Below are 16,823 nucleotides of genomic sequence, written 5' to 3'. Positions count from 1 at the left end.
AGTATTTTGTGGAATGACTTTATTTTGAGTTAAGTCTTGATATTTACCTTTATCTATTATTTAAAATATTAAAATTTATTATTGGATCTATTATTTATTTATTTTAAGATAAATTGGAAGATATTTATCCTAATCCTAAATGTAATTAATTTATTTTTAACGTATAGGTTAGAACTATTTTTCATATCGGTTGATAAGTATTGGTACAATTCTTCTATTCTTCGATCTATTATATACCATCGTATATATTAATATTATCAAATTTTTATCATTATTTTCACTTCCTGCTAACATATATATGAATTATTTTTATTTTCGATATTATTATAATACATTATCATTAATATTATCAATATTTTATAATTTTTAAATTGCTGAATTGATGAGTTTTAAAAATAAAAAACTCGGCAACTTCATTCTTTACTACTTTCAAATAGTTTCTGTCATTGACAGTTATATGTTTATTCCTCATCATTCGTTTTTTTTCAAGTTTGTATTTTGTACCTTTTTCAATATTCCAGTAAGAATTGCACCAACATATAACTATACCCTTTCCTCTACGAATGCAGTCGTACAGCTGTATTCTATGATTTCCCACAACATATATCGCACTATATTTAATGGTAAGAAATTAATAAATGTCTAAATCAATAATATAAAAAAATGGAATGAACTATGGAAGAATAGCAGACTTTTTATTTGTCGCATTTATCATATAAATTCATGATTCCGACAAGAAACTCATTATCTTCTAGGCAATACGTCTTTGATGTTACTCTTATTACATGTGATCTAATCGAAAAACCGATAACAAAAGTGCGTAAGCATCGTCCGAATTCTAAAATAGTAAATGACGTATATATTTTATCAAATTATCAGCGTGAAATTGAACTCTAACAATTAGCGATAACAGGTCGAAGTGATTCGTCAGGTCGAATCTTTCACGTGAATCAAGATGCGTTTGAATAAGTGGGTCAGAGTTTGTAGAACAGGAATGGTTAGGGCAATCCACGCGATAGCTTTTGCTTCTTTACCTGCATTTCACGTAGTTCTGCAGAGGTGCCTGGTACGCTCCTCCTCTTTCAACAGTTCTCTCCTATTCTTTCTGATTATTTTTACCCACTTTAAAATTCGATTACATAACCTGTTACGTAAAAATTTCAGATTAATTATATTATAAAAAAAATAAACGTTTATAGTATATAAATATTTAAATTTCATTGCGAATAAATTCAAGACTGTTTTTAAGATTACAACTTTCACTTTGTTAAATAATCTTGATCCATAAAATTTGAAACAAAATGATTGAATATATCCATGACCTTTGAACCTTCGAGTGGTCATTCTTATCAGACAATTGATCAGCATTCACGAATCTTGTAATATAACTTACGAAACACGAAAATGACGTGATCATGCAATCTTATCCAATCCGCCGAATAGTTGGGGGTGGTTTGAAACGCTTCCAGAGCGCACGCTTACGGAATTCTAGATTCTGAACACGTATCTCGTGTCGTCGATGACGTTCAGTCGGAGTTTTGCTTTCGTTTCATTGATTCTCTATTGTAACTCGAATTCATATCTATTCGAAGAATGTCGTCTTTAATCATACAATACCGAGGTTATTCTTCTATTAAATAATTTAGATTCGAAACAACAATTATTTGTTAGAAATTAAAAAACTAATTTGAATCAGAAAGAATGTTGATGAGACTGTCGAAGATTCAACAGGTATTGAAAGAAATCTAATTCGAATATGCAGGATGTTAATGTCACATTTTGTTATCATTTTATTATCATGAAAAAAATGTATGCCTTGTGCATTATTGTTTCGATGACTGATATCGAATATTGGAAATTGATCTAGGATAAAGTAACGTTGACGTCCTCGGGCTCATCCTTTTTAAAACAAATCTTACTGCAATGAAGTGAAATTAAAGAGCAAAAAAGTGCAGAAGAACATACAGATTTGCAAGTGCGCTACATGAAAGCGAACGATGAGGCAGCATCGAATTTGGAGCCGATTAGCACGAATAAAGCGGACAAAAATGAAGAACATGAGGATGATTCCAATGATCCCAACACAAAAGCAATGGGTGATGTAACAGAAATTCAAGGTGTACTTTAAAATATATTTCTTATAACTTATATTCACTAATATATACTTTAACATTCATTGTGTCATATAGAAAAAATTCAGCCAATCTCAGAAATCCCACCAACTTTACACGAACGATTTATGAGAGTTAAACAAATAGTAAAAGATGCTATTGCTGCACACCATACATTTATGGTTTACGGAAGAGCTCGTGTGATTCGTGAGTGCATGTTAAAACGAGGATGGTGTGAAAAATTCTATAGAAAGAACAGCGCTGGTATTTTCACAAATTATTTTGTGTATTTTCCAAGTTCTATATTTTATTTTTGGTATTGTACAGATTAATTTTCTTAGGCGACCAACATTACAACGCGGATGCAAGTCCTATAATACTTCTAGCTGGCATCGGGGACTTGAAGGATCAACAAAGCGAACGCCTATTAATTTCTAAAATGTTAACCAATCATACCGTGGACTTTCTCTGGAATACCGGATCGGAATGGCCCGGTTGGCCTGCACAAGATAACAAGACAACGATTTTTAACAGATATTATCGAGCAGGATTTACCTCCAAGGTATCTCAAGTGACTTTAGTCTTAATTTCTTTTAGTCATGTGAGGCACTCCTTAAAGAAGGATAATATATGCTTGTAAGAAAATCGATTGCCTTAGGTGGGCTTATGCTCCAACGTCAGACAAATGCACTGGTATTACGAAGCTGGAGTGGCGAACACTCTTTTTCCACGTTGCTATAATTTATGCCAAGGGGATCAGATGCACGCTTTCATAGAAGATTTTCGGTGATATAATATTATCATATCGGATAAAAATTCGGATTTTTCCAGATTATTTTTCAACATTTTTGATTTCCATCTTTCTTTTTTTGTTTCTTACAGATTCACGGCATGTTTAAATTTATTAAAATGGTTAGTTAACAAGATAAATGTGGAGGGTGAGAATGCAGTTAGATCACCAACTGGCACCGTGCCTTTGAAGGCATTAGAATTCGCGATTAAACGAGGCAGTGATTATATTAGTGCACAATCGCACGAAGATATCGATCAAGAAGTCGAAAGGATTTGGGCGCATCAATGGGACCAATTTATCAGCTGGTACTATCAAATCGTTCACGGTCAATCTCTCTTCATTCGAAACAATGTTCCATTTCAAGTAAGCAATATAATTTCTATTGTATTGCTGACAAGTAACGTCATGGGAACTATATTAATTTAGCACGGTGTGAACAGAAATTCTTCCTGGCGTCGAAGCATATTCTAAAGAAGATGAAGAAATATTGGCCGCAAATCGACATGGATGGTATAATGAACGTGTGGATTATGAAACCGGGAAATAAAAGTCGTGGCCGAGGAATCGTTCTCTTAAATAAACTAGAAGACGTTATGGCGAAAATGAATCCATCGACTAAATCAGATACTCGTTATGTCATACAGAAATATATTGGTAATCGATACTTTAGACTTTAATATATATATTTTATTATTATAAATATATTTTTAAATAAATCATATTTATTTGTTTTATATAGAACGACCATTGTTGATACATAATACTAAATTTGATATCAGACAATGGTTTATCATTACTTGTTCCCAGCCTCTAACTCTGTGGATATACAGGTAATATTTATTCAGATATAATTAGCTCGTATTATGCTTGTACAAATATACATATATATTTAACTCGAAACAATTTCTCTTTCGTGTCACATTATCTCGTGCTCTTCTATCGTTTAATTATTGCGTATCCATCGCAATTATCAATTGAAATAACTTACAACTTCAGAAAGAAGCTACTTTTCATTGTATATTTAAAATTGTAATTCGCTACTTTCCAACAAACTATCCAAACCAGTAAATTATCGGTTATTATGAGTTCACCCCTTGTAAAATTGATCTTCTCTAACCCAGTTTGCGTAAATGCTTGCCCTATTATTGTACTTGTGATATATTTGGCATGCAATTCATACGATCGACACAATGGTAGCAGTATGCAATATCTTCTATGCTTTCAGAGAAAGTTATCTACGATTCTGCTCCCAGAAATTCAGCCTGACAGACTTCCACGAGTCGATTCATTTGTGCAATCACGCGATTCAATGCAAGTACACAAATTGCGGCGATAGAAATCCTGCGTTGCCTTCGGATAATATGTGGGATGCAACGACCTTCAAAGAATTTCTCAAGTATGATGAATCGAGTAATTGCGAGATCAGATCGAAATTTACTACTAACAAAACTCCAACAGATCTCAGGGACACGACAAAGCGTGGGATGATATAATTTATCCTGGAATGAAGCAAGGTTTAGTCGGTTCTCTATTAGCCAGTCAAGAGGCTATGGATCGCCGAAAAAATAGTTTTGAACTTTACGGCGCAGACTTTATGGTTATGGATGATTTTTCTGTCTGGTTAATCGAAATCAATAGTCATCCTGATATGAGTTACTCGAGTAAAGTTACGACACGTTTGTGCAAGCAAGTTTTAGAAGATACCATAAAAGGTATATCATAGAAGCGTTCAATTTATCTCTATCAAGACCAGATTTTTTGGCGTTTTTCTCTTATTCTTCTTGTTGAATTTTTATAGTGGTGATAGATTACCGTGAAGACAAGAACGCGAGTACAGGAGAATTCGAATTAGCTTACAAACAAAGAATGTCCAGTTGTCAACCGTATTTAGGTGCAGCATTGTCTCTTCAAGGAACTAGAATAACTACTGGAAAGAAATCCACTTCGGTACATAATGAAGATTCAAAAGTTAGTCTTGTTTCAAAGTCCCCAATGGTAGGTTCAAAGAAAATTTAAATCTTTTTCTTCTTCTAAATTTCATAAATAAATTTTCAATCGATATTGCACATCGAATATATGCTATCCGAAATTTAGAAATAATAAAGCAATTCTTAAATTCAACTTGTTAAATGTTAATTTAATTAATTTGTTTTTATACACAAATAATTTTAGACTTGTTTGACAAAGAAAAAATCAATTACGCATAATCAAATTGGTCCAATAATTGTTGATTTGATCGAAGAATTAGAAATACAACTTGATCAGGAATTTTATGCTTATTATAAAATGGATTCCCCCAAATTAAGACAAGCACTACCTATGAGTATACGTCCGAAATCTTTAATAACAACTGTGTTAATTGATAAGCAGGAATCGACTATGAAAAGTGCCCCTGTTGTTCGTCCGATTTCTAATACTAAGACAAAATTTCCTATCTTGACACAAGTACGTATTATAATTAATTGAAATTTAATCGAGAAATTATTTTAATTATTAAGAAAAGAATTATTAGGAAAAAATTGTAAATAATCAAAAACACGCATCACGCTTGTCGAAAAAATCGCATACTTTTGCTGGGACGCTTAGCAATAAAATGGAATCTCCTGTGAAGCAATCGTTGGTTTCTAAAGTCATGGCTTTTCAAAAACAAACTTCGAGTCAAAAAACAAAATCGAGCCAAAAAATTGAAAAACCTTTGAAACAAAATAATGATAAGGTAGAATTAATTTTATAGGAATATTTATATATTTATATTGTATTATATATGTTTACACATATATATATTTAAGTTTAATAACACCCTTTTTCTCGTTTTATTATTAGATTAAAACTGCCGTACAAGATGTCATTAAAAAGTACAAAAAAAATACTACGTCTGTCATTCCTCCGGAACCACAGACATTACCATCTATTTTAACAAAAACGAACAAAGCTAATCAACCTATAAAAAATAAAAATCATCATTCAAAAAAAAGTTCACGTCAAAATAAAAATAAAATTTTGTCTGACATTACGGATATGTATGCCGTAGGTTTAAGATTAACTAATTGATTAGTTAATCTGCGTAAGCTGCACTTGTTACTTGCGATCACTGTTGTTCTCCAAGTTCTATTTGAACTGTATTTGTAAATGATCAATAAAAAAAAACTGTATTATCAACCGTTATAATTTTTCGATTTTTCACTCTTTGCATAAAATATCGAAACAAAATCAAATCGATTATATTTAATTGAAAAATCATGTTTTGACATATGCTTATAAATTAACCAACATCAATGGCAACTTAAAAAAATAAAGCAAAATTATAAGTGAAACTATCAGACAAATGGAGGCCATCATTTTTCAAAAATTTTTTAAATTTAATGCTAAATTGTAAACAAATTAAACGATATATGTTCTATCTGTCTATACTTGTCACGTGGAATGGAGTGCGCCGACTTATCTTGGAATTCTGGAGATACTGTATCCGAGAAGAACACTTTGAATGACGATAAAAATATCAATCACGTCGATGAAGATAATTTTCAATGCACATTTTTCCGACAATCTAAACGAAAATCTTTGGTATGATATTTTAAATAAAGAATAATTTTCACATTTTCATTTAATTAAATTTATATATTTTTTGCCAGCCTGCGAACAATGTTCAACAATGTTCGTCATTAAATGAAAAATCTCTATCGTTTTATTTATCTGATACTTGTACCGATTCGGAGAGTGAGCTCGATGAATCGAGAAAAACGCCATGTATAGAAACGTTTCGTACGAATTCCGAGAATCTAAATCTGAATAACGATCAATTTTTAAAACCGCATAATAATGATAATAATGATAAAGTGGTCACTACTTTACCGAAAGTAACATTTGATCAAAAGTTGTACATCCACTCGGATAATCCAAAATTTTGTATGAAGAAACGATCTATGCGCAAAGAAGATGAGAAATATTTCACAAAAGCCGTAAAATTGAAAAAGAAAAATTGTTTGAAAGAAAAAACTGATCTGAAAAATAAAAAGTATCACACTACGAACACACAACATATGAAATTCTATGCATCCCGATTCCCTAAGAAATATAACAATCAAATAATAATGAAGAATGAAATGTTCTTTCAACAATTTACCATAAGTAATAACAATAGGAATGTGTATTCAGGTAGGTATTTTATGGAAATTTAATCTTTCCTTTCTTTTTTTAAAACACGATAAGAAACACGTATCGTTTATTTTATAGAACAGAGAAAAAGTATTTTTCGTGGTACTAAGAGAACCTATGATTCCATGTATATCATAAAAGATGATATCACTTCCAAGAAGAAAAAAAGTATCGAAAATAGAATCATGAAGAATAAACTTTTGTTAAAATCTGTACAAGATATAATTCGTGAAATGAATATACAAGAAGCACAACAAAAAGCATATAAAAAGGAATTGGAGATGAAAGCATATGACATCAAGCCTGAGAATAAGATTGCGGAGATCGATTTAACGAAATTGACGAGAGAGGAAGTGCAAGTTAAGAAACCAAAGAAAATTATAAACAATTATGGAATTAAAATCGAAATAAAGAAACCAATTTTTAAGAAGCCGGAAATAGAGAAATTATTGAACGAATCCATGAACGAAGCTATAAAAAAATATAGAACGTGTACGCATTCTTGGGAAGAGAATTGGAAGAAACTATTCAGAAGTGTCTAAAAATATATTTTCTTATCGTAAATCCTGAATATAGAAGAATATCGAAATTTATTTATCGATTGTTCATATATCGATTGTCAATATCACATCGATCGTCATAGTCGATGTTACTAAATGGATTCAATTTTTTATCAAAAATTTTTATAATGTAAATTAAAATGTGAAAATAGAGGCATGAATAAAACATGTTAAAAAATAAAAATTTTTTGTTAATAAAAAGATTGTACAATGCGGCAAAAGAAGAATTGTATAATTTTTTTTGAAGCTAATGACCAAGAAAATAGAAATAATATCTTGATTACAGATTCTAACCATGGATTTCCCAATATTGAAAATAAAATATCAGAAAATACAAAGCATACATTGGAAATCTCGAATAATGTAAAAACTGTAGTGACAAAAAAATGGCAAATTATGTTAATCTCCGCGGATTGCACAATTAAAAAACACTGTCAAGGTTGGCAGGTACGAAAGAATTGAGTTAAAAAAGCAACAGAATATCTTCTACGGGTATTAATATATATATAAAAATATTTCGCAACATTTTTTGCAAGATATATCCAAAAGATCCAAAGGAAATTGAGGAAGAGTCAAAAGAGTTAATTTTAAATAAAGTTTCCGATCCCATAATGGTTACAAACATGAAACCTATAAAAACTGCGAATGCCGAGATTCTTTGCAATCGCGACGATCTCGACGATTTACTCATGGACGAGGAGAAAGAAAATGAGAATACTTACGGCAAGATTATTTTGAGGGAATACATGAGACTTCTTAACAGTGAAAATGCAAAGATCAATTTTATCTTAAAAATTTTATCAAAAGCTGTAAACGAACATAAAATTTTCGTGATTTATGGTATATTTCCGCCGATAAGAAAACCTTTGGGACAGAGAGGTTGGATAGAGAAAAAATTTATCAGAAAAATGCTCTCGATGTCTCCAGAAATTTCCGAAGGTTATTGACAAAAATTCATTCCATTTTTCGACAAAAGGGAAAATATATATATTCTTTATATTTCAGCTGGTTTAGAAACAGTCGAAAAATTGTTGAGATGTCCTCCAAATTTTATATGGTACTCCAATAAGAGAGCATCTATTAGAACAGAGGAGAGAACCATAGTCAACAAGTTTACTGGATGTTATTTTACGTCAAAAGTTGCTTATACCAAATTTCCATTATTCTTTCCTTTTGATTTTACTTAAACTTACGTTGAAATTATTTCAGGTCGATATGTGCAATAATTTAGAGAATATTTCTTGGTATTACGAAGCTGACGTATCAAACGTACAATTCCCACGATGCTACAATGTTTATCAGGTTTGTATGCAACTCTTCCGCATCACGACAGTATTAATTAAAACATCTTGCACGTATCCAGCCTGCACAGATAGAGGAATTCATTCAAGATTTTTACATCACGGCTAGCATGGGAATTCTTAAGTGGTTTTTATTCTTCGCCAGCGTTGTTGGGCCAAATTCCGTTTGGTCAGAAGACGGGACTATTCCTATGAAAGCAATTTTATTCGCTCTTGAACGATGCAGCGAATATATAAGGTTTTAAAAAATAAAGTAACAGAATTTAAAAATATTTTCTATAAAATTTTAAATTAAATTGCAGCGTTTGTGCACACGAAGATATTGACGGAAAGGATAATAAAGACATATCGATTCCTGATTGGAATGAATTTTTATCGTGGTACAAAAAAATTTTGCAGAGACGTGCAGTATTGCAGAAGAAAAATGAAATAAACATTGAAGTATATATTATAATTAATATAAAAATCTGATCGAATTGGTAGATTATATTATATATTCTTTATTAGGAACTTTTACGATACGCATCAAACACGATGAAAAGAATGATGCAATGTCGTCCCCAGACTCAAATCGATGGAATGAGGAATATCTGGATTATAAAACCGGGTGATAAAAGTTTGGGCAAAGGTATAATTCTTAAGAATTCATTATCGGAAATTTTGGCCAAGATAAATCAAGCTTCCAAGGAATGCATGCAATACGTTGTGCAAAAGTACATAGGTGAATGTAACCACATCAGTGTCAGAAAGATATTAAGAATAAATTATCTCTATATAAGATATAAGAATAATTATATAAAATAACATCATCCATTATTTTTAGAACGACCATTGCTCGTACATAGAACGAAAGTTGATATTAGGCAATGGTTTTTGATTACCAGTACGCAACCTCTTACAGTTTGGATGTACAAGTATCGATTTTTCTCCATCTTTGAATATTTGTTTCCTTGTTGAATATTTGTTTATCGAATCATTTGTTTCGAAGGGATATTCTGGTTCGTTTTGCATCGAAAAATTTTACGCTCAATAATTTCCACGAATCGATTCATTTATGCAATACAACTGTGCAATTGAAATACAGAAAAACAATAAATGAGAACTCACCAATACCTTGCGAACTTCATTGGAATCTTCATAACTTCAAAGAATACTTGAAGTATGCATTTTATATCACTTTTAAGATAAATCTCGAGCAATTATTCAATGGTTTTATCTTCTCAGAGCCACGGATCGCGAATCAGCGTGGGAAAAGCTCATTAAACCGGGTATAAAACAAAATTTAATTGGGGCACTTCTGGCGTCTCAAGAAAATATGGTCAATCGAAAAAATAGCTTTCAATTATACGGTGCTGATTTTTTAATAATGGATGATCTATCAGTCTGGTTAATTGAAATTAATACAAATCCAAGATTGCATCCTCCAAGTAGCAGCGTTACCGAAAAACTTTATCCAGAAATAATAGAAGATACTATCAAAGGTAGATACAATCAAATTTTTTTTTCGAATTTTCTTAAAAATATAGAGAAAAATTATTTTAAAAAAACAATTATTTTAAAGTGGTTTTAGATCGTCGTAAAAATAAGAAAGCTGCTCGTGGTAAATTCGAATGCATTTACAAACAACGCAATCCATTTTACAGAAATGTTTTAGGAAAAGGAGTAAGTCTTGGAATTCGTGGTAAAGCTGTATTTTCCAAAAATTCGAGTCGAAATCGATTATAAAACATAAAGTATAAAATAAACGAGATTTAATAAAAACGTATTTATTTTATAAGTAACAATGTTTTAGGTATACAATCCTTTATGAACGAATGATTTTTTTGTTATATTAATACACATTTATACACGAATGCGTACAAGAAATATATGTTCATGGTTGCATTCATACTTGTGTACAAATTTATGATCCAGTCAACGTATTATTTCTTTTTTTTCTTTTTTTAGTCAGCATTGTTATTTTAATTTTGATTAGAAAAGAACATTTTTACTCTATTTTTTTTCTTCATCGACAGAATGAACTCTCTGTATTAAATTCTAGACGTATGCACAATTCATTAAAATCTCGATTTAACGTACTAAAAAAATTAGCTCTCCTGTTACTATTTTTTTCGAAATTGATTTTTATATTATGTATTACAGATGCACAATAGTTCTATTCTCGTAGAAAATTCATGTATACACTTGTGTTTAATTACAAAATCTATTTTGGGTCATCGAGCTTGAAAATGTGAATGCATTAAATACGATTCATTTTTCATTAATATATCTAACTGAAATAAAAGTATTTTTTGTATAATATAGTTACAGAGAAACAGCATTATATAAACTGCATTTGCAATTTGTAGAACACACCAAACTAGGCTAGACCACACTTCTGTCAAACAGATCAAGCAAATTTGTACAGAATATTTTTTTATTATTACAATATAAAAAAAAAAAAAAAGTATAACATAACAGATAAATACAAATACTTGCTCTATTACTTGTTCCTGCACAAAACATATGTTTCTCTGTATTGACATCAGTGTAGTCTCGAACAGGTTAAAATCCCACCTGTATTGGGTTTCGAAATCTGTCAAGTATAGAATTAATTATTCAATTCTGATGTACATATGATCATCATAATCAAATAAAAAAATTCAACATTGCCAGATTTCGATGATTATCGCAAATACATTCTGAATGAGCTTTGGATCTTATTGCTGCATCTTTTATGTACTCATGTACGCGCAGCATATGTTGAATGTTCTTGCGGAATATGAATGATTCCAAATCCGACAAGATGTATAAATATCACATATAAAACTGCACGAAATGATACAGACTCACGTAACTGGCTTTAGTGTAAAGGACAATTTAGGCCTCGAGTTGTTCTTCCCGAGGATTTTCTTTTGTTCCTCTTTAACACGTTTTTCATGTTCTTTTCTCATTCTTTGCCTTTCTTCTTCCATCAAACGTTGTTGTTCGACCATAGCCAATCTTTCCTCAGCCTTATTCGAAACAAATACTTGTTAAATCATCCAGATTGTCCAAGATTTAATTCTTCAAAGACCTACCAGTTTCTTCTGAGCTTCTTCTATCTTTCTGTTGTTCTCCTCCAAGATCCTCTCAAGCTCCTCTCGCTTCTTCCGCTCTTCCTCCTACAACGACAATGGGATCTATTTACATGAAGCAATGATGGTGTTGTTCACCAGCTGTTGTTACACCGTTCATATTCAAAAATCATAGTGCCGCTATGTCAACAGTCTAGTGTTATACATCCTAAGAACCATTCTTTTTTTATATGGAAAAGATAGTTGGGAATACGTGAAATTTCGAGGATTTGAAAGAATTAGGATGGCTTGCTGATATAAAAGTAACGGAGGATGTATATAAACTCAGTTTCTTCATTTGGATTAAATGAGCTCCTCTTAGTTCCCAGCGAATGCTGTTTATTGACAGATTCCCCAGATGGAAATACGACGACTTAGGATGCCACTTGAAAGTGAAAAAACGTGAATTATGATTCTGAATCAATTCACTGTGCATGCAAAAGGATGTACAGATAAATTTTAACTCTCCTTTCTTAAACGCGATATGTTGAGTAAGTTTCTGTTAAGTGCAGGATAAACTTTAAATGCAGAAGGTATAAAAATATTGTTTTAAAGAATAATAATAATAAAAAAAAAAAAATAAAAAAAAAAGAAAAGAAAAAAAAAGAAAAAAAAAAGAATAAGAAAAGAAAAGAAAAGAAAAAAAATTATAATAATTTTTTCACAGATAATGATGGTTCACATATCTTCGATAATGGCTGATGTGCATTTGAAAAAAAAAAAAAGATGGAAAACGTATTAAAAAAATATTTACGAACGAGTGGTGCCATCCGCCCCGACCTGTCGATTGAATGCGTTGTGTCCCAGGTACTAATATTTAGCAAATCTAAAATAATCCCTAATATTGTCTTTCCGATACATAGTGTTTAAACAAAGAATGATAATAATAATATCGGTATAAAATGAATTATGAATATATAAATTGGATAATACCTGAATGAAGCTCGCGCCAGCACGTAGGGGATGCCTTCTTCATCGACAATCACTCAGCAGTGAGTAAAATACCGGCATCTTCTGTTGGTAGTCAGTAAGGAAGGTGACCTATATATTGCTAGGTCGTGCTTTGTTGCTATGGGATTCTAATTCTGCCCTTTAACGTCTACCTCTCCCTTTCTAATTAATTTTCTCCCAAACTTGTTCACATATTCAGTGCAAACTCAATGTGCAAAGCAATAAGAATAAAAGTATGGTCAACTTGTAATCAGGGTCGCTGTCCATTTGACCGGAACGTGCTGATTTCCCGAGGGTGAAAATAACCAATTGTGCATATACATAAAAAACATAGTAGAAGAAAACTCCTAGTCGTATTTGAAGGAAAATGAAGTATTTATGAATATTTATAAATAGATAAAAAAAATATATATATAAATATTATTTTCTAAATATATAAATCATAGCCAATTAGATCAAATAACAGGACCCCTTCTTGTAACTCAGAATATTTGTTATACTAAATTAATCAAAGCTGTTATTAGAGCTTAGAATGAAAAAGTTACGGGATAGAATAAATATTTCTTTCTATTCTTATTAAAACTATTAATATTTCTATTATTTATTGTCATTATAGTTTGCATAAAAAAGCAAGTTTATCAAGAGCAGTTTATATATATATATATATTTTATATGTATGTATGTATATATAAACTAAATGTATATTTTCTTGAATTTCCAAATTTTAAAATAATCATACAATATTATTTAAATTATACTTTTAATAATTGTACGATTAATAAAAAAAAAAAACTTTTATGTGAAAAAAGATCTATCAAAAAGAAAAAAATCTAATTCATTTTAATTACTACAAATAGGAATATCTTTGTTATACCGCCTAAATAAAGTTAAAAATAATTGTGCAATCATATTGATAAAATTTAAAAAGATTTTTATGAAAAAATTTGACAATTTTTTTAAATCTACTGTTTCACTGACAGCAAAAACTATTCAGGGAAAAATATCATTTTCCTAGTTTCGTAGAAAAATAACTTTATTTCAAACTTACGATTGCTTTTTTCTGTTTAGCAAGTTACAAAGTTTGGGATCACTAACTTTAAGTAATTGGATACTTCCTTTTCTACTTTTTTAAGAGATTAAACGATGCGATTATGTGGACATTCACATACGCGGATATAAACTAGATCAATAAATAGTTAGGTCTGTTGAATTGTCAGGTATAACAATTGTAAAAGTTGCGAGCATAAACATAGTAAATGCATTCGAAAGCAACTTTTGCAATAGTAGATACGACTGACAATCGAAATATTGTGTGATGAAAGGTATTAATGTTGTACAAATATATAAATATATACATGGTACAAATACAATATTCTGTTCATAAATATCCGATACATGCGCCTATAATAGCAAAATTCTTCCCACAAGAGAAAGTATACATTCCCAACAACGCGACCTCAGTGGATGTTGGGAAGTCGAAGCAATGTGGCTTTTTAATAATACTTTTTCTCATTAATAACCACAATGCTTCAAGCCCAAACGCTGTGATCGCGAAATAGAAGCTTAATACAGCGCTACAATCACACGTGTTAGTTTCACCATAATTATATTCAATTAATAATATTTATATAATTTTTGGAATGCCCAATTAGAATTTTCTAATTTTTTTTTTTTTTTTTTTTTTTATATATCAACACATGCAAACATATAAAACCCTAAATTTTCTTTATAGTTTAGAAACATTTAAATTAAATTGCATCTTACCAGTCAATTCATTATAAATTATAAAATACATTTCCTCCATTATATATATATATATTTCATTGATATTATAGCTCTGCCTTTATCAAAATATATTGTTTATTTAAATATAAAAATAATGCAAGGATAGAGCACCAGATTTATTTCCTGTTGATCGAAACAGCGCTTGGGCTAACACTGGCCAATGTTTCTCTGGATTGGTCTTACCTCTCTTCGTTTTTCCTCCTCACGAAGTTTTGCTTGTCTCCATTCCATTTCCTCCATCATTTGACGCTCCATTGCCCTTTTAGCTTCTTCTACCCTCCTTTGTACTTCAGCTTCTATTTCCTCCTTACGTTTTTCTAGTTCTTCTTCTACTCTCTTCTGCACTAGTTCTTCAATTCGCTTGGCAGCTTCTTCTTCAACCATTTTTTGTTCCACTTCACGTTGCCTTCTGAAAACACAGAAATATTTTGTTGTTCTAATGCTACAAAAGTAGCATACATGCTTCAAATACATAAGCATGCTATTTATTTTAATTATTTATGAACATAAAATATAAAATCATCTTATTTAATTAAACAAAATATATTTTATTTAATATTTAATAAAATAATAATAAAAATATATAATTTAGAATTAACAAATTAATTATATTTTATCAAATTCCAAAACGATATGTATTAAAATATCAGGTACTTATATTATGTATACAATATAAAATAGTTCAACCACCACCATGAGATAGTTATACAATCTTACCCAACTGCACTAGCGGTGAAGGTTTTGTTCGATAATTCTTTCTTTTTCCTGACAACATAATTATAAATAAAAAAAAACGTACACCAATAGAAGCAAAACTAATTTTCTTTATTAATTAAAAAAATAATTAAATGTGTTAAAATTTATATTGTTTTTGCCTTTCAAAAAAATAAAATATAAAAAATAATGTGAAGAAATATTTTTTTAGGGATAAGTACCTTAATTCTATAATATCAAATGCACGAGGAAATAATAAAAACATTTTAACGTTATCCTTTCTAATATTTGAATATTTTATTAAAAACAAGAGATATTATAGATAAATATTGTTAGTGAAAATACAATTAATTAAGAAAAATCAAATAAAGAATAATTAAATTTATATCAATTATAATTACCTTTGTCGTTCCATTTCTGCCAGTCTTTCTACTTCATCCATTTTGCGATCTCTGTCTCTGTATGAACGTTTCTTATGACTGACTATATGTACATCATCTGAAGCATCTGACGAACTAGAGGATGCAGAATGGGATCGTTTCCTGCAAAAATAAATAAATTCTTTCAAATTCTGTATAACTGCAGAAAGGAATAATTGACGCGACAATTAGAAATCAAGTGACTAATATTTATTAATAGAAACAACGCATTAAGATATATACAACAATAGGAGATACATAAACCTTCAATTAGGTGTAATATATATCAATAAAAAAGATTTTTTTTATTGACTATATAGCAAAATGGCGGAAAATTCGATAGAATGAAACGATTCCAATATGCATATGTTCAATAATAAAGTAAAATATATTACCTTGTTTTTGAACTACGTTCTTTTGGCTTGTCAGAATACTTGTTGTTCGAATGCTTCTCACGTGATTTTGAACGTTTTCTTGAATGCTTGCTCTTATGACGCCGCCTACTAGGAGATTTTGTCCTGGATCTGGAACGGCCCATTTCAACAAATTCTGTCTTTTGAAGAATTCACTTGTAAAACTAACGATATATTAAACACTAAGAATGTAAATGGACATAAAAATAACCGAACACTACGCGAACACTGTAATAGAATAATGAACCATCCACCGTTAATATGTACACCACACTACTGACTTACGCAGTTTCGGCGGCCATGTTTAGTATTGTCCAAGATGGCGCACAAGCTTGAAGTGTCTCTGTTTGTTATAGTCTTTTTTTTAAAAATTTTTTGGTGAAGTTCAAGTGTAATCCATAAAAAGTGTTTTTATTAGTTATTTTAATATCTCTTTTTCTATAATCATTTATTTTCCAACTTTATATTTTAATAAAATATTATATATTTTAAATTCTTACATTCAAATTTCACGGTAAGAATTCTT

At 30.3% G+C, this 16,823-nt stretch overlaps 3 protein-coding genes across 6 annotated transcripts; 2 read left to right on the top strand and 1 right to left on the bottom strand.

Moving 5' to 3' along the window:
* The first annotated feature begins 1,035 nt into the window (after positions 1 to 1,035).
* On the top strand, positions 1,036 to 11,367 carry LOC410428. Its single transcript, XM_026444695.1, has 24 exons — positions 1,036 to 1,731; positions 1,868 to 2,117; positions 2,190 to 2,375; positions 2,453 to 2,673; positions 2,770 to 2,897; positions 2,994 to 3,267; positions 3,345 to 3,558; positions 3,644 to 3,734; positions 4,130 to 4,300; positions 4,363 to 4,616; positions 4,703 to 4,899; positions 5,077 to 5,349; positions 5,417 to 5,620; positions 5,728 to 5,935; positions 7,046 to 7,051; positions 8,625 to 8,758; positions 8,829 to 8,921; positions 8,983 to 9,158; positions 9,223 to 9,361; positions 9,428 to 9,641; positions 9,744 to 9,834; positions 9,909 to 10,079; positions 10,145 to 10,401; positions 10,482 to 11,367. The coding sequence occupies exons 2-24, from the start codon at positions 1,985 to 1,987 to the stop codon at positions 10,643 to 10,645; spliced, it is 3,999 nt and encodes a 1,332-aa protein (XP_026300480.1). The 5' UTR covers positions 1,036 to 1,731; positions 1,868 to 1,984; the 3' UTR covers positions 10,646 to 11,367.
* LOC102654313 (protein monoglycylase TTLL8) lies at positions 7,622 to 8,618 on the top strand. The gene has a single exon (XM_026444694.1). The coding sequence runs from the start codon at positions 8,231 to 8,233 to the stop codon at positions 8,564 to 8,566; it is 336 nt and encodes a 111-aa protein (XP_026300479.1). The 5' UTR covers positions 7,622 to 8,230; the 3' UTR covers positions 8,567 to 8,618.
* Positions 11,347 to 16,622, bottom strand: LOC408409 (UPF0430 protein CG31712). Of its 4 annotated transcripts, none has more exons than XM_006559308.3 (6): positions 16,280 to 16,622; positions 15,867 to 16,007; positions 15,469 to 15,516; positions 14,935 to 15,160; positions 11,980 to 12,063; positions 11,347 to 11,913 (listed from the first exon to the last, which is right to left on the bottom strand). In XM_006559308.3, exons 1-6 carry the CDS (start codon positions 16,420 to 16,422, stop codon positions 11,749 to 11,751), a joined length of 807 nt encoding a protein of 268 aa, XP_006559371.1. In that variant the 5' UTR covers positions 16,423 to 16,622; the 3' UTR covers positions 11,347 to 11,748. The 4 variants fall into 4 exon arrangements, with proteins under 4 accessions (XP_006559371.1, XP_006559373.1, XP_006559372.1 ...); XM_006559310.3 differs by having other exon boundaries at positions 15,867 to 15,923; positions 16,280 to 16,614; XM_006559309.3 differs by lacking the exon at positions 15,469 to 15,516.
* Between the last annotated feature and the right edge of the window lie 201 nt (positions 16,623 to 16,823).

This window comes from Apis mellifera, linkage group LG13, assembly GCF_003254395.2.
Source record: "Apis mellifera strain DH4 linkage group LG13, Amel_HAv3.1, whole genome shotgun sequence".
Taxonomy (NCBI): domain Eukaryota; kingdom Metazoa; phylum Arthropoda; class Insecta; order Hymenoptera; family Apidae; genus Apis; species Apis mellifera.
This window is presented reverse-complemented; position numbering and strand designations above follow the sequence as displayed.

What these genes read in the sequence shown, in the direction of transcription:
- LOC410428 (XM_026444695.1), top strand. Translation starts at nt 1,985, where the DNA reads ATGAAAGCGAACGATGAGGCAGCATCGAATTTGGAGCCGATTAGCACG. An exon ending in TTTAGAAGATACCATAAAAG is followed by an intron (nt 4,617 to 4,702) that starts GTATATCATAGA and finishes GAATTTTTATAG; the next exon opens with TGGTGATAGATTACCGTGAA. An exon ending in AACTTCAAAGAATACTTGAA is followed by an intron (nt 10,080 to 10,144) that starts GTATGCATTTTA and finishes TTATCTTCTCAG; the next exon opens with AGCCACGGATCGCGAATCAG.
- LOC102654313 (XM_026444694.1), top strand. Translation starts at nt 8,231, where the DNA reads ATGGTTACAAACATGAAACCTATAAAAACTGCGAATGCCGAGATTCTT.
- LOC408409 (XM_006559308.3), bottom strand. Translation starts at nt 16,422, where the DNA reads ATGGGCCGTTCCAGATCCAGGACAAAATCTCCTAGTAGGCGGCGTCAT. An exon ending in AGGAGGAAAAACGAAGAGAG is followed by an intron (nt 12,064 to 14,934) that starts GTAAGACCAATC and finishes TTGTCGTTGTAG; the next exon opens with GAGGAAGAGCGGAAGAAGCG. An exon ending in AAGAAGCTCAGAAGAAACTG is followed by an intron (nt 11,914 to 11,979) that starts GTAGGTCTTTGA and finishes GTTTCGAATAAG; the next exon opens with GCTGAGGAAAGATTGGCTAT.